Source organism: Apium graveolens, chromosome 1 (assembly GCF_009905375.1).
Source record: "Apium graveolens cultivar Ventura chromosome 1, ASM990537v1, whole genome shotgun sequence".
Lineage (NCBI taxonomy): Eukaryota > Viridiplantae > Streptophyta > Magnoliopsida > Apiales > Apiaceae > Apium > Apium graveolens.
The window spans coordinates 125,529,095-125,548,956 of NC_133647.1; the positions used below are offsets into that span (position 1 = coordinate 125,529,095).

The 19,862-nt window shown below is 37.7% G+C and overlaps 1 protein-coding gene and 1 non-coding gene across 6 annotated transcripts; both read left to right on the forward strand.

Annotated features, from left to right (window-relative positions):
- The first annotated feature begins 8,085 nt into the window (after positions 1–8,085).
- On the forward strand, positions 8,086–8,192 carry LOC141679608 (small nucleolar RNA R71). The gene has a single exon (XR_012558142.1). It is a non-coding gene; the product is annotated as a small nucleolar RNA R71 (small nucleolar RNA).
- A 4,061-nt stretch (positions 8,193–12,253) lies between these two features.
- Positions 12,254–17,591, forward strand: LOC141666768 (sulfate transporter 1.3-like). 5 transcript variants are annotated; one of them, XM_074472958.1, is made up of 15 exons: positions 12,254–12,398; positions 12,599–12,692; positions 14,121–14,460; positions 14,538–14,586; positions 14,670–14,877; positions 15,020–15,194; positions 15,278–15,343; positions 15,429–15,542; positions 15,622–15,738; positions 15,828–15,954; positions 16,156–16,442; positions 16,547–16,737; positions 16,826–16,911; positions 17,033–17,109; positions 17,203–17,591. In XM_074472958.1, exons 3-15 carry the CDS (start codon positions 14,131–14,133, stop codon positions 17,341–17,343), a joined length of 1,968 nt encoding a protein of 655 aa, XP_074329059.1. In that variant the 5' UTR covers positions 12,254–12,398; positions 12,599–12,692; positions 14,121–14,130; the 3' UTR covers positions 17,344–17,591. The 5 variants fall into 5 exon arrangements, with proteins under 5 accessions (XP_074329059.1, XP_074329076.1, XP_074329069.1 ...); XM_074472975.1 differs by lacking the exon at positions 12,254–12,398 and adding an exon at positions 12,487–12,504; XM_074472968.1 differs by lacking the exon at positions 12,254–12,398 and having other exon boundaries at positions 12,552–12,692.
- The last annotated feature ends 2,271 nt before the right edge of the window (positions 17,592–19,862 follow it).

Here is a 19,862-nt window from a genome sequence, read left to right on the forward strand (position 1 = left end):
AAACTAGCATCCAACGTTACAACGAAACAAGAATCACAAAAAGATATGCTTCCTCTTCGTTGCGGTGTGCTAAATCGGTCTTCTTCCTTATCTCCTTCGCTCCTTGCGTAAAAACACAATCTTCTTCAATCCACACTTGTGAAAACGTCTCAAATCTACTTATATAATAGTCCCATAAAACTCAGATTACATAGAAGTGGAAACCAAACAGAAGTAGAAGTCCTAAAATAATTTGTCTTTTTTCCCGACCCTGCGCGGCCGCTCAGCCTAGCTGAGCGGGCGCTCAGACCTCTACTGGAAAAATTCTGATTTTGCTCCGTTTCTTCGCCGTAATCTGCCCGTTTCTTTCCTCTCGCAATGGTGAACACATGCCAAGGCTTATTCTTGATGATTCCTCCCCCGAAATGCAACTAAAACCCTGAAATGCATAAACACTAGAAAAATGTATCAAATACACAAAATACTTGATTTCAAGACACCAATTTAAGCCATTTTAAGACGCTCTAAGTGGTATAAAATGCCACTTATCACACCCCCAAACTTAAATCGATGCTTGTCCTCAAGCGTCACAGACTCAAAAACAAATAAAAACATGCATGAATGCAATCTATATAAAAATGCAGCGATCCCCCTTACTATAATTAATCAACCAAATTGCCACATCCCAACGAATGTAGTTAGACAACTAAAGATCAATAAACTCATGCAAACGAACATACAGCCAGAAACGTGGTGTGTGCAAATGCTTAACAGATATGCTTCGGAACTAGACCAATTACTATGACTAGACTATCCTCAAGGCAATCCTACGATTATACAAAGAATAAAAAATTCTAGGCACAAAGTGATATACAACACTATAAGAACTCTGGAGCTTACTACGGAATCGTGCTTTTTATTTACAACTCAAATGCTTATTTGACCGTGCAATGAGTGAGGTCCACAAAAGACTTATACAATGGTATCCATGTAATGAGCGTTAGGTTAGCAGATCCCAGACTCTAAAAGCCTTAGGTCACTAGGCACAAAGTCCCCTAAGAACTTAATAACTCGAATACCAAAGAGCCCACTCTTGATCAATTATGCAAATTTTTTTTATTTTTATTTTTATTTTTATATTTTTTTTTAACTTCTGAGCAAGTGCGTTTCACTCCATCTTGCTCAACCCTAGACTACTCACACCATATGCGAGCCGGCTACTAGCCATTTGACGCCTAGCCACAACTAGCAACAACTTCCATATTTTTTTCTCCAAAATTTTTTTCTTTTTCATGCCTTTATCACTAAGAACCTATAATCGAATTCTAAGCATAATAAGTAGATTGACCTTAAAAACAACCAAATCATAACAACAATCTAGCCCTTACACATTCTCTAAGACTTAGTGGACTTACAATTGTTTCTAGCATGCATATCAACCTACACAACTTAATATCACTTTAATGCTATCACTACACTCGCATCAATATCACAATTCAGTCGATAAATCATTGCAAAAGGGATCATGGTAAATGCATGAGCTATATGACATTCATAACAAAAAAAACTATATGGCATAAATTATGCAACTATATGAACTAAACTATCATGAATATGCAACTAAATGACACACACACAATATTCCTTAACTACCACCCCCAAACTAAAAATCTTCACTGTCCTCAGTGAAAGTAGTAGAAAGGAACACAGGGTATACCTACTCGGAGTCATCATCATCATCACCCTCAATGGGTGGAGTATCAGGCGCGGGTATGCAGAGTCCTCACCAAAAACTGGCCACTGGATATCAGCTCCAAGGCCTCGAAAAGCAGTCCCTAACGCAAGGGTGAGCTCCTGAGCAAACCTGCTCTGCGTCTCATACATGGCATCCATCCGCCGTGAAAGCCTCCTATACTGGGCATCAACCATCCCAGCACCCTCCTGAGCTCTCGAAGAACCAGCCTCATCACGCCCTGGCCTAGCCATAGTAGCACCTCGTGCTGGACGCTCTCCTGGAAGACGATAACCCAGCCCATGCTCCTCAGGCTCACCACCGGTCCACTCCTGCATCCCATTCAGAGTGCCAGAATCAATCGGAGCTGCTGGCAACTGCAACTGCTCATGAGCCGGCCAGTTCACTCCCACTGCTCGGCATAGCTTCGTAACCGTAGATGCATAAGGGATGTTCATATGCTTCGCTCCCCTCAAAAACTTCAGAATTCCTTGGTAGATAAACTCACCAAGGTCCACATAGTATTCCTCATTCAGAATTCCCCACAACAACTGTGCTCTCTCAACTGTGACCTCGTGTGCATGCGAAGAAGGCAAAATATTAGCACAAATAAATGCATTCCATGCACGAGCATACATGTTCATGGTGATCGCCGGAAAGTGACGATACTCATTAGTGCCGGTCCTGCAGGTCCAAACTGTGCCCGATCGACAGAGAGTCGCACAAATCAAATCCAAGTCAAAATCCTCAGCAGTCTTTTCATTCCAGTTCTCCTCCTCGGGCTTCCTCTCTCGCTGTCCAATCACACGGCGAATCACCGCAGGATGATAATCAACCGTCAGCCCTCGGACCACAGAAAACCCATTCTTTTTGGCCTTCGCGTTCGCGTAGAACTCGCAAACAACGCTCATCGGTACCGCTTCGGGTGACTCACAAAAAGCTATCCACCCCTTCTCTGCAATCATGGGCAGCAACTCACCATCCCTCCCCGATGGTAAAAACCCCCTCTCCTTCAGAATCGGCTTTCCCAACAGCCTAGTGTACTCCTCCTCCGCGGCTCTGTCAGTTAACCGAGGCCTTGCAGCAGTACCCCTCGATGAATCAGCAGTAGGAACTGTGCTGCTGCTGTCAATAGTGCGTGCTCTCTTGGGTGCCATTGATTCGTGAATAAAAGTGTGTAAGAACTGATTTTTGATGTTTGTGAGAGGGTTTAAGTGTAGGAAGTTTTGTGGGAGATATGTAGGATAGGTGTATGTATATATAGGGTGTGGATTAGATTAGGGTTTGGAAATTAAGGGGTAACATGATGGGGTAGTGGGAACAAATCGTGGGTTTATGGGCTAAAATTGTTTTTGTGTGTTTTTTTTTCTGAACTGTAAAAAAATAATTCTGGTACTCGACCCCTGAGCGGTCGCTCAGCAAAGCTGAGCGGGCGCTCAGCTTGCTGCGCGGTCGCTCAGCAAAGCTGAGCGGGCGCTCAGGGGGTCACTGGAATTTTTTTTTTTCAGCCCCTGTTTTCAGATTTTTTTGTGTTTTTGGATAGGTTATTAACTTCTAAGGGTTCCTGTAACAATAATTCATGGGTTTTCTCCCACGCAGCGCTTCTTTTTCGTCATTAGCTTGACGTTTCGTACCCTTCTCAAGTAGTCAACAAAATGGCACTAACCACTTCTCGGTTTGCCATGTCCCCATAGTAGTGCTTCAACCGCTGACCGTTAACCTTGAATGCTTGGTTCGGATCATTCTCAAAAATTTCCACCGCTCCATGTGGAAACACAGTTTTGACAATAAAAGGTCCAGACCACCTTGATTTCAACTTCCCAGGAAAAAGTCGGAGCCGAGAGTTGAATAAGAGAACTTGTTGCCCTGGCACAAATAACTTTGGATGTAGCTTCCTATCGTGCCACCTCTTTACCTTTTCCTTATACATTTTGTTATTTTCGTACGCTTGAAGTCGAAATTCATCAAGTTCATTAAGCTGAAGCATTCTTTTCTTACCAGCTGCATCTAAATCCAGGTTCAACTTCTTCAATGCCCAGTAGGCCTTATGCTCAAGCTCCGCAGGTAGATGACATCCCTTACCGTACACCAACTGAAACGGTGACATCCCAAGTGGAGTTTTGTATGCTGTTCTGTAAGCCCAAACAGCTTCATCGAGCTTTAAAGACCAATCCTTCCTTGATTGACAAACAACCTTCTCTAGAATGCGCTTTATCTCTCTGTTAGACACTTCCGCTTGACCATTTGTTTGCGGATGATAGGCAGTAGCTACTTGATGATTCACATTATAACGCTGCATCATAGAAGTTAACTTACAGTTGCAAAAATGCGATCCTTCATCACTTATGATTACCCGAGGTGTTCCAAACCTTGTGAAAATTTGCTTATAAAGAAAATTTAGCACTGCCTTTGCATCATTTGTCGGTAAAGCTTTAACTTCGACCCATTTTGAGACATAATCGACTGCCAGCAAGATGTACTGATTATTGCAAGACGAGATAAAAGGCCCCATGAAATCGATTCCCCACACATCAAAGACCTCGACATCAAGCATCACATTTAATGGCATTTCATCCTTCCTTGACAAATTTCCCACTCTTTGGCAACGATCACACCTTAAAACAAACTGATGAGCATCCTTGAACAAAGTAGGCCAGAAAAAACCTGCTTGCAGAATACGAGCTGCCGTCTTCTCACCACCATAGTGTCCACCATAAACCGTGGAATGGCAGTCTCGTAATATCCCCTCCGTCTCACAAGACGGGATACATCTCCTGATGATCTGGTCAGCTCCCTGTCTAAACAAATATGGTTCATCCCACATATACCACTTCACCTCATGCAGAAACTTCTTCTTTTGAGCGGATGTCAAATTAGGAGGCATTATATTGCTGACGAGATAGTTTACAATATCTGCAAACCATGGTTCTTCCTCCTGAATTGCAAACAACTGCTCATCCGGAAAAGATTCATTGATTAACGTCCTATCTTGTGAAGTAGAATCGGGATTCTCCAACCTAGAGAGATGGTCAGCTACTTGATTCTCAGTACCTTTTCTATCTTTGATCTCTAACTCAAATTCCTGAAGTAAAAGCACCCAACGAATGAGTCTCGGCTTCGAATCCTTCTTGGAAACCAGATAGCGAATAGCTGCATGATCAGTGAATACTGTTACTTTCGTACCAAACAGATAAGATCGAAATTTCTCAAAACCAAAGAATATAGCCAAAAGCTCCTTCTCAGTAGTGGTGTAGTTCAATTGGGCACCATTTAAAGTCTTACTCGCATAGTAGACCACATGGAAGAGATTTTTCTTGCGCTGTCCCAGAGCTGCACCTACCGCATAATCACTTGCATTATACATCATCTCAAACGGTTCTGTCCAATCTGGTGCTGTAATAACTGGTGCAGTGATCAAACTCTTCTTGAGAGTCTCGAATGCTGCCAAACATTCATCATCAAATTTGAAAGGCACATCTTTCTCAAGCAAATTGCACAACGGCTTAGATATCTTTGAAAAGTCCTTGATGAATCGCCGATAAAAACCCGCATGACCAAGAAAACTACGGATTCCTTTCACAGAATTAGGTGGGGGAAGATTTTCAATGACTCCCACCTTGGCCTTGTCCACCTCCAGACCCTTGCTAGAGACCTTATGCCCAAGGATAATGCCTTCACGCACCATAAAATGACATTTCTCCCAATTAAGCACCAAATTAGTTTTCACGCATCTTTTGAGTACGGCGCGCAGATTATTCAAACAGTCATCATATGAGTGTCCAAAGACGGAAAAGTCATCCATGAACACTTCGACGTTATTTCCAATCATGTCAGAGAATATAGCCATCATACATCTCTGAAAGGTGGCCGGGGCGCCACATAACCCAAACGAAACTCTGCGAAAAGCAAACGTGCCAAATGGACAAGTGAAGGTAGTCTTTTCCTGATCCTCTGGTGCAATACAAATCTGATTATACCCGGAATAACCATCCAGAAGACAAAAATACTCATGACCCGCCAATCTGTCAAGCATCTGATCAATAAATGGAAGAGGGAAGTGATCCTTCCTTGTGGCTTTGTTCAATTTTCTATAATCCATGCATACTCTCCATCCTGTAACTGTTCGAGTAGGGATGAGCTCATTCTTTTCATTTGCGACCACAGTGATACCTCCCTTCTTAGGTACACATTGTACGGGGCTCACCCACGAGCTGTCAGAAATAGGATAAATGATGCCTGCATCTAGCCATTTCAGAATTTCTTTCTTCACCACCTCCTTCATGATGGGATTCAGTCTTCGCTGCTGTTCCACAGTTGGCTTACTACCTTCCTCTAGCAGAATTTTATGCATATAATATGAAGGACTTATCCCCTTGATGTCTGCTATGGTCCATCCTATAGCCGATTTGAATTCTCTCAAAATCCTTAAGAGCTTGTCTTCCTCACTACCTGAAAGGTCAGATGAAATAATAACAGGTAACGTAGATGAATCACCTAAAAAAGCATACCTCAAGTGCTCAGGTAATGGCTTGAGCTCCAAGGTAGGTGCTTCCTCTATTGATGGTTTGAGCTTCCCTTCAGCGTTCTTAAGGTCAGAAGTACCAAGAGATTCAAATGGTATGTCCAGCTTTCGCTTCCAGGGAGAAGCGTTCAGATATTGTAATTGCTCGTTGCTATCTTCATCATCGCTGTCAAAATCCCCCACTAAGGCCTTTTCCAATACATCAGACATTAGCATGTGATCGAGTTCCGAAGTAACCGCAGAATCAATCACATCCAATTTTAAGCACTCCTCATCTTCTGTAGGGAATTTCATTGCCTTGAATACGTTGAAGGTCACATCCTGATCTTGGACCCGCATAGTAAGTTCCCCTTTTTGCACATCTATCAAGGTACGGCCAGTAGCCAAGAAAGGCCTTCCCAAGATTATGGGAATCTTCTTATCTTCCTCAAAATCCAGAATAACAAACTCTGCTGGAAAGAAGAGCTTATCCACCTTGACGAGCACATCCTCAACTATGCCCCTTGGGTAAGTAATGGAATGGTCAGCCAATTGTAGCGACATGTATGTGGGTTTTGGATCAGGCAGATCCAGCTTTTTAAAGATCGACAACGGCATCAGATTAATGCTTGCTCCCAAATCACAAAGGCACTTGTCAAAAGTCAGATTTCCAATGGAGCAAGGAATGGTGAAGCTTCCTGGATCTTTCGGTTTTGGTGGTAACTTTTGCTGCAGAACAGCGCTGCATTCTTCCGTGAGAGCAACGGTTTCAAGGTCATCCAGTTTCACCTTCCTTGAAAGAATAGTCTTCATAAACTTTGCATAACTGGGCATTTGTTCCAGAGCCTCAGCGAAAGGTATATTGATGTGAAGTTTCTTGAACACCTCCAGAAACTTCCCGAACTGTCTATCCAGCTTTTGTTGCTGCAATCTCTTAGGAAAAGGTGGTGGAGGATAGAGCTGTTTCTCCCCTGTATTAGCCTCAGGTAGAGTGTGTTCAACAGTAGTCTTCCTTGGTTCCGCCGCTTTCTCCTTTTGCTTAGATTCTTCACCTCTAATTTCAGCTTCTACTTCTTTTGCCTTTTCAGCATCAGCTACTTTTCCAGACCTTAAGGTAATAGCCTTGACTTGCTTTTTAGCTTCCTTCCTGCCTGGTACTTCCGTGTCACTGGGAAGAGTGTCAGGTTGACGATTGAGCACTGCATTGGCTAATTGACCGATTTGATTTTCCAAGGTCTTGATAGAAACCGCCTGACTCTTGCACAACAGCTTAAGTTCCTCAAAATCAGCACTAGTAGGTGCAGCTGCACTTCCCTGTTGAGGATATGATTGCCTTGTAGCATACTGCTGTGGTTGCTGGAATCCAGGTGGGTTAAACTGTTTACTCACTCCTTGCTGATATGGTGGCTGAATAGCATTCTGATTATTCCCCCAGCTGAAATTTGGATGATTTCTGTTGTTAGGATGATAGGTCGCTGGCACAGGCTGCTGTTGTCGCTGATAATTATTCACATACTGAACAGATTCGTTGACAAGAGAACACTGATCCGTAGCATGAGAACCTGCACAAAGCTCACAAACCATAGCTATTTGATTAACTCCATACGTAGCCAGAGAATCAACCTTCATTGATAGCGCTTGGAGCTGGGCTGCAATAGCGGTGGCTGCATCAACTTCTAGAATACCTGCTACCTTGCCTGACATCATCCTCTGAGTTGGGTTTTGATGCTCATTTGCAGCCATCGTCTCTATAAGATTATACGCCTCAGTATAGCTTTTAGCCCATAAGGCGCCTCCAGCTGCTGCATCGAGCATGGGCCGAGATTGGGCCCCCAAACCATTATAGAAACCAGTGATCACCATCCAATCCGGCATTCCATGATGTGGACATTTTCTCAACATTTCCTTGTAGCGTTCCCAAGCCTCGCACATAGATTCTGTAGGTTGCTGCGCAAACTGAGTAAGAGCACTCCTCATAGCAGCAGTCTTTGCCATCGGATAAAACTTCACCAGAAACTTTTGCGCAAGATCTTGCCACGTAGTGATGGACCCAGCTGGTTCAGAATGTAACCAGTCTTTAGCCTTGTCCCTCAGTGAGAATGGGAAAAGCCTCAACTTGATAGCCTCATCAGTCACGCCATTATACTTAAAAGTGCTGCAGATCTCGACAAAATTCCTTATGTGCATGTTGGGGTCTTCAGTTGCCGCTCCTCCAAAAGAACAGAATTCTGCACCATCTGAATAGTGCCCGGCTTGATTTCAAAGGTGTTAGCTTGAATAGCCGGATGAAGGATGCTTGACTGAATTTCATCAATTTTAGGCCGAGAAAAATCCATAAGAGCTGGATCAGCTTGAACAATACGATCTCCCATGTTTTCTGGTTCTTTCTGCTCAGTTCCTGAATCCGAATCCTCAAAATCTAACTTCTCCGGAATATCAAGAACTTCGTCTGTCTCCTCAGCTATATCTAAAGTCCTCTTGCGAGCACGAGAACGAGTTTGCATAAACGCTTGCTAAAGTACCTGAAACACAACCGGAAAAAATAAGTAACTACTACGTCCTAATCACTGAGTCCTAATGACCAATGATGGTAAGTACATAAACTAAACAAATACGCCGAGTCCCCGGCAGCGGCGCCAAAAACTTGTTAGGGCGAAAACACGCGCTAATATTCATGCAAGTATACGCGTTCGCAAGTAATATAGAATACTTTCTAGTTCGTTCCCTCAGAGACTCAGACTAAATTATTGTCTAATAAAACTCACTCACCAATGTATGATTACTTCTCAATGTTAAGATACTAACACTTAAAATTGTTGATTAAATATTAACTATAATTAACTACTTAATTAATCACTTAACTAACACTTCAATTTATCAATAATAAAACACTCATGAGATCACAACTTCATTATTACTTCCTTCTATAGCCATTGTTATTACCTTTAGCATGTGACAGTGATGATATTAATCGAATAACACGAAACTGATAAAAGCCAACTTTCATTGTACTAATACCATTCTACCAAGCATCCACAATTAAGATAGAAGTTGAATAGTCATCAATTATGTTGAGTTCCCATATGTCTACAGAAATTGACAACACAACGATTTAAGCACAAGTTATTCCTTTTGATTACATAGGGCAAATAAAACTGTTAGAGTTACCCACTAATCATGCACAACGTACATGAACCTATGCTAGCATGGCAAGTTCTAAATCTCAAGATCCACCGTCGCTTCACAAGAAATTAACCCCTTATCTTATATGTTCGCGACGCACATAAGACGAATACGCACAACCAATACTAGATATCATGCAATCATCACACACTAAAGTATTAAACAATTAACTAAAGAATTCCATAATAAATCCGTTGCAACCCCATGATCACGATTAGCCCACAATAGCACTTATCGTCATCATGGGTTCATATGAAATCATGATAAACAAACACAAGAAAATAATAACTAAACTAATTATATTAAAACAGAGTACGTCACAAGAGTAAATAAGTTCAAAGCAAGAAAACTAGCATCCAACGTTACAACGAAACAAGAATCACAAAAAGATATGCTTCCTCTTCGTTGCGGTGTGCTAAATCGGCCTTCTTCCTTATCTCCTTCGCTCCTTGCGTAAAAACACAATCTTCTTCAATCCACACTTGTGAAAACGTCTCAAATCTACTTATATAATAGTCCCATAAAACTCAGATTACATAGAAGTGGAAACCAAACAGAAGTAAAAGTCCTAAAATAATTTGTCTTTTTTCCCGACCCTGCGCGGCCGCTCAGCCTAGCTGAGCGGGCGCTCAGACCTCTACTGGAAAAATTCTGATTTTGCTCCGTTTCTTCGCCGTAATCTGCCCGTTTCTTTCCTCTCGCAATGGTGAACACATGCCAAGGCTTATTCTTGATGATTCCTCCCCCGAAATGCAACTAAAACCCTGAAATGCATAAACACTAGAAAAACGCATCAAATACACAAAATACTTGATTTCAAGACACTAATTTAAGCCATTTTAAGACGCTCTAAGTGGTATAAAATGCCACTTATCATATGTCTCGAACGATTTGCGAGCCATTTAGAGCGTCTATTATTTTCATTTTTTATATTATAAATAAATTTTTTATATAAATGTTTAATATTTTATTTACATTGCAAATATTTAATAAAATCAAACTTCAGCCGAGCAGATAATATTTCAAATTTTTCTCAATATTTGATGAAATTGAATCGAGTTTTCGAGTCGAACTCGAGTCTATCAATTTTTTTACAAGCTGAATTTCGACCTTAAACTTTTAATTTTTTAATCAAGTGCGAACCGATTCTAATAGTGTTCGACTCGACTCAATTATACCCTTAAGTTACACATAAATATTCTAGTTAATTACGTAATTTTTGTAATAATGCCACAAAAACTAGTAATTGAAATATATAATTTATTTATGCGTGTTAAATATTTAAATGCAAATAAAATATTTACACTGCAAATAAAATATTAAATATTTATATAAAAATATATTTATAATATATATAAATAATTTATATTTTATTGAAAAATAATTTTGATAATTAGTACATCAGAAACTAGTAATTGAAATATATAATATTTTATTCAAGTTTCGTTTTTTGTGTACCTCAAAATTTATTTGAACATATACTAAGTTGTATAGTAAAAATCTTGTAATCATTTTAGAAAATATTGGCTCGAGTATCTCTAAGCGAAAAATTATTAGTAAAAAGTGTATGCGACACATCATAGAAAAAGAGAATATGCAAAAACTTATTCATTCTAATGGACATTTCTTTTGGTTAAAATATTCGAACTTTATTATTTTAACTATATTTATTCAACCTCTATATAAACTGTCGTATTGAAATAATATTTTATTATAAAAATTGGTAATAACAACTATAATAATATATTATGAAAACTTAACCAAACGTTATAATCAAGTGCTTATAGTACACTGCTGTACTAAAAATAAATCGGAATCCAGCTCATCAAAATTGACATAATTATATTTAAATAACTATTATCCAAAATAATCACTGCAATTTTTACTGTTCAAAATATTCACTAGATTCTTCATTTTTATTTTTAAGGGAACAATTTGATAATCCTGTACGTATGAGTATCATGGTGATACTGAAGTATCATGTCCTATATTTTTTTGTCAGGGCGGTATTACCCGAATACTTCTTTGTCAGAGAGTAATATATAAAATACTATTTCGTCAATCTCATATAAGATTTAAAATTATTAATTTTTGATCCACACTTAAATTAAGGTTTAGACTCTAAGTTTTAGATCGTCCTATACCTTAAATCGATTTTTCTTTTATTCATTTTTTAGAATATTTCTAAACCACATATGGGGAATTGTTAAACCTTAAAATCTTAAAAATTATAAAATGTGGTACATGAATAAAATTATTAAATAAATATTTTTTTAAAAAAGATACTTAATACCCCGATGATGGTGGGCTACGAGGACCGATATTGGGAAAAGGGGTATTATGACTTCACTGATAAACTAATAAATGTGTATGAATCATGATACTCTAGTGAAAGTGGCATATCTTTGTGAATGTGAGAGTATTCAAGACATTTTATTCTAGAATGAGTATTTTAAAAAAAGATTTCTAAAAAGAAGTATTTTAGCCTTTTTTTTCTTTTAAATAAAGATTAAATATTAATTATGTATATTATATATAAATAAATAAAATATATTTAATTATAAAATTTGAATAAATTTGATGGGTCAATTTAAGCCGGAAAAAAGACAATTAAAAGAGTATATACGCATGTCTCTTGTAAGAGTACAAATTTTTGATCCCAGTAGAAAGTTTGATAGACACCACAGGTACAAAAAGACAACATGGACTTTGTAAACACCAACAACAAGTCGTTGCACCTGTATTGCATGTATTTATCGTCATCGATTTTCCCAAGAAGGCAATAACAACAAGAGTATCAAAAATGAATTTACTGTACTCCTTGCATGTTCCTACACTTTATTATTCCAGCTACCTTGGCATTCTTTAAATACTACAAAGCCAAAAGGCACTAGTATTGAATCCTTCAAACACTTTTCCTGCTTCAAAGAACCTGGACTAATTTTGGCTCCTTTAATTACCCCGTCTCCTATTTTTTCATACACATTTTAGTATATCAACTGGGTAATTTTCTCAACCTCTATTTTTATTCAATATATATAGTATCTACAATCTTCTTTTCATTCTACTCTTTACTTTTCTGCAGAAAAGTTCTCACATATACCTACATGTATGTGTGAAATGTTCATAGATACTATATTATAATATATTTTATACATGTGTTCTGTTTACAAAACATTTTTACTTTTTTGTATTTTTTCCAGTTTCAAAATTTGAAGGGTGAGGATATGTGAATTTGAGACTTTGGATGTCATTCATGAAAAGCTTGCATTGAACAAACAAATTGCAGAAACAATGGTGAGTTATAGAAGTTGCCAGATTCCTTTTATTATTATTATTATTATTATTATTATTATTATAATTCGACCTTTATGGTTTTGAAGAGACAGATGGTTTCATAAAATAGTGTCATGGTTGTGTTTTTTTTGTTCATGATCATCATTTTAGGTAGACGTAGACGCTGTAATTAAATGTTTTTTTTTTCTTTTTAAACTTTTTTAGTAGAGTTAGTTGAGACTTTAGTTGGTTTGGCCATGATTTTGCTCTGTTTACTGTAATTTTAGTTGCCCCCAATTGATTTAATTTTAAAAATACCAAGTAGTACTTACGCTGGATGATCAATAATATGTCTCGACTTCCTTTCGAGTGAGACTGAGATACACGGCGGAGTATGTTTGGTTTATTTACATGTATTTTAGTAGGGTGTTATGATTATAATATGTTGATGGAAGTTTGTTAGTGCTATAACTTGTGTACATTTTTCTTATCCAGTTAAACATATCTGAGATCAAAATTAAAATTTCGAATGTTGAAGATCAACCGGAGTTGAGAAAGAATTCAAGAATTTAGAACATATTCTAGAATTTCTGCATATGCCTCCTTTTAGTTAACAGTACATATGATTAACACCTCACAAGTCACAATCATTAGCATATGTCATAATTCACACTTATAATTGATGGATTTCATTTAGTTTGCGTTTCGTATTTAATAAAGAATCATGGCACTCTGAATGGTTCTGCATGGTGAACACAATTTGTATTTTGTTCTTCCTCCTCGTTGAGTGCAGTTCCTGAAAACTTGTGAAACAGTGTTCATTAGTGCAGAGTCATGAGCTACATGATATTATAGAAAAACCTAGATACATTAGTCAACTTATGAGTTCCTAAGCCAATAAGGCATCACTACTAGCACATTGCTTATAGCTGAGATGAAGGAACTCTCTTACTATATTAAAATATCCTGCAATTATTGATAATTGAAAATTACAATCGTCGCATTCATAACAACTTATCCAAGTTTATCCTGCTTGCCTTATGAATGTGGTATGCATTTGATCTAGGTTCATTTGACTTCCTCTAGATGATGTGGCTTTCCGCTTAGTTTTATTAGGTTGACTTCTGTGACCTCTAACAATCTTGTATAAGTAAGAGCTCATGTATTCCTTTTCATATCCACAGTCTACACTTGAGCTTGTGTAGTTTGCCTGGTAGTCTCTGCTTGTGGTTGAACTTCTTAGGCCTTTATATTAGCTCTACACTGTAGTAAGTTTGTCAATATGAGCACCTTTTAAGCTCTTTATGAATTTTATAATCAATGAGAAATCACTATACATGTCTTTGTAAGCTGGTTTAGATTAACTGGCGCATAAAGTTAAGTTTTGTGCTGTTATAATTTTGTGTGGTGGAGAGGTTAACTTTTTTTTTTCCTTTTTCTTTTGTGTAGTTCTGTTCCAATGAGTAATCGTATTAGTGACGATATGGGAGCAGACAATACAGAAGATCCAAGTTCATTACCTCATGGTCGAGGGGATTCACCATATATTCACAAGGTGGGAGTGCCTCCAAAGCCGAGACTGTTGAAGGAAATTGCTGATACTTTAAAAGAAACGTTCTTGCCAGATGATCCGTTGCGCCCATTCAAGAAACAGCCACGAAGGAAGAAGTTTGTCCTGGGCCTTCAAACTGTATTCCCTATACTTGAATGGGGAAGAGATTACAATCTTTCAAAGTTTAAAGGCGATCTTATTGCCGGGCTTACTATTGCAAGCCTCTGTATTCCTCAGGTAAAACTAGCATGATGATTTTGAACTTGTCACTGGTTAGAGTCTCGTTAACACATTTTGAATATGTGTCTATACAGGATATCGGCTACTCAAAACTTGCACATTTAGATCCGCAATTTGGGTTATGTATGTTTTTTTTTCTATTATCATCATTATTTGTCTTTTAAGAGAACTTTTCATAATACTAATGTATATGGTTATGATCACAGACAGTAGCTTCGTTCCACCTCTTATATATGCCTTCATGGGTAGTTCAAGAGACATTGCTATAGGACCGGTGGCAGTGGTCTCTCTGTTGCTGGGCACTTTGCTACAAGACGAGCTTGATCCTATTAAAAACAAACTCGAATATCAAAGTCTTGCATTTACTGCAACATTCTTTGCTGGTGTCACTCAAGCCACACTTGGATTTTTCAGGTATAAGAAAATCTTATCATCAGAAACAATGTAAGGAAGGCGCTAGATCTTCCTCTTGTTGCTGCCTCCTCCCTAAACAAACGTTTAGTACATGCAAACATATCTTTTCCTTTTTAATATGTGGATTTCCCTTCTTTTCTAGATTGGGTTTCTTGATAGATTTTCTATCACATGCTGCTGTTGTGGGGTTTATGGCTGGAGCTGCAATCACCATTGCCCTTCAACAACTTAAAGGTTTGCTTGGAATTAAGAAATTTACAACAAAGACTGATATTGTATCCGTTATGAAATCAGTGTTTGCCGCAGCACATCACGGGGTAAGTGCTTTTTCTAATACTGGTAAATTACTCTTGTTATATTTTGCTCTATCTTAATATCATATGCTTTGTTTTGTAAATAGTGGAACTGGCAGACTGTACTCATTGGAGTAACCTTCTTACTATTCCTTTTGTTTGCCAAGTACATTGTAAGTGTTTTTTCCTCAAATTATTTGATATTTCCTTGTCAAACCATGCCCATATTTCCTTTTCTTATCTATATTACTATATCAGGGTAAAAAGAACAGAAAGCTATTTTGGGTGCCTGCAATTGCTCCACTACTTTCTGTCATCATCTCGACCTTCTTTGTGTATATCACCCATGCGGAAAAGGATGGTGTTCAAATTGTATGCAGTATTCATTACTGATCTACTTCCACACTATTAAGTCGCACACAGACACATTAATTTTTCCTTCCTCTTGAAGGTAAGGCACATCAAGAAAGGCGTTAATCCATCATCCATAGATCAAATATACTTTACTGGGGACTATCTTGTCAAAGGTTTTAAGATTGGCGTTGTAGCAGGCATGATAGCTCTAACAGTATGCAAATAATTCTGAACTCGCTCTTAATTTTATTCAGTTTAGCAAAAGAAAATAAGAGATTATTAACTCAATTTTGTGGATTGTAGGAAGCTGTTGCAATCGGAAGAACATTTGCAGCTATGAAGGACTATCAGATAGATGGAAACAAAGAAATGGTAGCACTAGGAACAATGAATATTGTTGGCTCAATGACATCATGTTATGTCGCTACCGGTGGGTTTAGAACACATTTTCAATGCCATACCACAGCTAACATAGAACCGCTTCTTTGCATTCTAATTTCTCAATTCTTTAGATCAAAACAATTTATCCTCAAGACACCACAAATTTGTAGAAGGGCATCAAAAGCAAAGATCTGAAATCTTTGAGTGCTTTCTTATATATAGATCATAATTGCCTCTCTAATTCTTGCAGGTTCCTTCTCTCGCTCAGCAGTAAACTACATGGCAGGCTGTTGTTCAGCAGTCTCCAACATAGTGATGTCGGCTGTTGTACTGCTAACTCTGATAGTAATAACACCATTGTTTTACTACACTCCGAATGCTATACTTGCCTCCATCATTATATCTGCCGTTCTAGGACTTGTAGACTTGGATGCTGTAATTCTTATTTGGAAGATCGATAAGTTTGATTTTGTTGCTTGCATGGGAGCATTCTTTGGCGTAGTTTTTGCTTCAGTTGAAGTTGGTCTCTTGATTGCGGTAAGTAAATGGAAATTATATTTATAATTATACCAGGTGTTTATTGAAGATAAAATAAATAAATCTAGTATGAATATTTCTAATGCCATCATTCTATATCACAGGTATCAATTTCCTTTGCCAAAATTCTCCTACAAGTGACTAGGCCACGAACAGCAGCACTTGGCAGGATTCCGAGGACTAGTGTTTACAGGAACATGCAGCAATATCCAGAAGCAACAAGAGTTCCTGGTGTTCTAATAATCAGAGTCGATTCTGCAATCTACTTCTCCAATTCCAACTATATTAAGGAGAGGTATACCTTTTTATACGCTTTTTCCAAACTTAGGCCTGGTAGTATCCTTATATTTCAAGTATTAACACCGGTACTTAACATTTTGCAGGATATTGAGATGGATACTGGACGAGGAAGAAATGCTGGCTGAACATAAACAGCCCAAAATCCAAAATTTAGTACTTGACATGTCACGTACGAAATTTCTACTCTACTGATATTGTTTTTGCTTATGCTTACACGGAGATAGTTAGGAAAACACATTTTTTTGTTAAGTGTAAGCATTATGATTTATCTTAATTTTTTTTTGTTACAGCTGTTACGGACATAGACACCAGTGGTATTCATGCCCTAGAAGAACTGTATAGAAGTCTCCAAAAGAAGTCTATTCAGGTAAGAAATTCATTACCATTTTTATCCCATAAGTGCACAAATTGTTGCAGCGTATCCTAACATAGCTTATTTCCTGGATGTCCATATAAACAGCTGAATCTAGCAAATCCAGGGCAAGTTGTGCTTGACAAATTACATGCATCTGAGTTTGCAAACTTGGTGGGAGAGGACCAAATCTTCCTGAGAATTGCGGACGCAATTGTTATGTGTGCCCCCAAATTCGAACAAGTTTGATTTCATATATACATCTGTATAATATACTGTCTGTCATATGCTGCAAGTATAAGATCATCAGTTGATCATTACATTTGTACAGTTGTTGCTTAATACATGATCCAGTGTGTTTGTAGTAGCGATGATACAAGACCGTGTAGCGTTAAATGAAATTGGTGTATACGCAAGAAAGTACACGATAGTTTGTGGTGAAATTTTATCAAAACATTTACCTAGTAATGGGGATGGTAACAAGCAGTTTTAATGTGTATTGGTAATACTTGGTATACAAATATTAGACCATGTAACTTACACTCCAAACACATTCTGCATATTAGATAGTTAAGATCACTTAATAGTTAAGAAGATATTAACTGGAATGCTTAGTGCACACATGTCTCTGAAGAGAGTGACAGCTGCAGAGTATTATTTCATTTTAGGTTTTCTTGTAATATGCATCAGTCAAAAAGGTAAAACTATAACAACTGGGCTAGCAGTTGGATAAAAAATTCATACAGAAACTATTCAATTGTATATCATAACAGGAAACAGAGGTCTCCTTTAGAGATTATAACCAAAGAAAGAAGTGCATAATTGAGCTTCTCAAAGTAAGTATATCTTAAGCAGAGCAAGAAGAGCATGATCCTGTTCTTCTGATTTGAGTAAGTCCAGAAGAAAGGATGTGGTAGACACATATGCTGAGAAACTATGAGCACGCATCTCATCTATAAGTCCACTTGCTTCAATGTATTTTTGATTGTCAAGACAGCCACGAATAAGAATGTTTTATGTGACAGCACTAAGCAAACCATAATTAGCTCTCCAAGCTTGGATCATTATTGTATATGTCTTGAATCAGGAAAGGTTGTTAACAAGACTTGTTGCTTCTTCAAGATGTCCATTTTTGCTTAATTCATCAATCAGAATGGTGTAAATGTATTTATCAGGAATTAACCCACTGCGTTCCATAGTTTCAAAGGACAGTGCTTCAACAGCACAACCCCCGTTCCATTTTTACAAGGGCGGCTAAAAGTTAAGGGAAATTAAAAGAAAATGTGAATGAAATTGAAACGATGCAAAAGGAGAATAACAAGAGATACCTGCAGCAGCTAAATGTGGAAGAAATACAATGCAAGATGACATTGATCTAATTGTGTTCATCATCCTTTCCAATTTCTTCTTCGTTCTTTTGTGTTCTCTCTTTTGTTGATATCCTGCCACAGACTAAAGTCACACATGTCTTGGTCTAATGAGTCATAGGTTACAAAATCTGGTGTTATGCCTTTCTACACTTACATAAATAGTCAATGATTGTGCTTATAAGTTACTGTATTAGGCTCCGCAACTTTTCTTGTCCGTTTACTGGACACTGCTTTGGCCTTTATGAGAGTAAAATTTGGCATTCTAATCTAATGAGCCAGCATATGTCAAATTACTAGGTTAATTAGCTTTTTATGATCCCAACTTCATAAAGATAGAGCATAAATTGATAATTTCATATAGATTCATCTTCTAGATTGACATTCAAGAAGAAAATGATTGTAGTAAGTTAAAAGATTATATCTATTTTACTCATAATTTGTTACAGAAATCAAAATGTGTAAAATGAAAAACTGGATCTATATTCTCCTGAATTGAGACTATTTATATCACAAATTAGCACCACACAACTAACTAATTTTCCCGCTAATTCTGAATCTCATGTGGATCTTTGTTGAGTTGTATTTTGATGTATATTAATATCCCCCTCACAAGATTGATGGTTGATAAAGATTGAAAACCCCAATCTTGGACATGAGAAACTGCAGAGAAGCAGCAGACAAAGATTTAGTGAAGATATCTGCAGGTTTAAGCTTGGTGGACAAATGACTAGTCTGAATACCTTGTCGACGTTTAGAACGAACAATATGACAATCAATCTCGATGTGTTTTGTTCGTTCATGAACACTGGATTGGAAACAATGTATAATGCAGATTTATTGTCACAGAAAAGAGTAACGGGAGTTAATTTGTCACAGCCCATATCCTTAAACAAAGTGACTAACCACTGAATTTCACAACAGGTATCAGCCATGGCTCGATACTCTGCTTCAGCGGAGGAGCGAGAAGCAGTCGATTGTTTCTTGGCTTTCCAAGAAATCAAAGAGTTACCAAGAGTAACACAATATCCAGTCAATGACTGACGAGTAAGTGGACAAGAGTCTCAGTGTAACGTCTGGGAAATTACGTCTGTATTATATCATATTTATAATAAATTATGTGTGTTAATGTGTCATTTATGTGTAATTGGCTGTCAAACCCTAATTGCTATGTGTTACGTGCATTCTTGTCGTCCCGGTATTTTTAAGGTATTTTTCAGATATTTTATTTTGCATTCATAGCTTTCATTTCAAAAGTTTTACGACCTGAATCGTGATTTTATAGCTGATATTTCAAATAAAATAATGGGCCTTATTTTTCATCAAACGGCTTTTACCATCGCATTATTCTGAACATCTAGGTATTTTATAAATTTTCTCGTTTTGCAAAAAAAATGACTT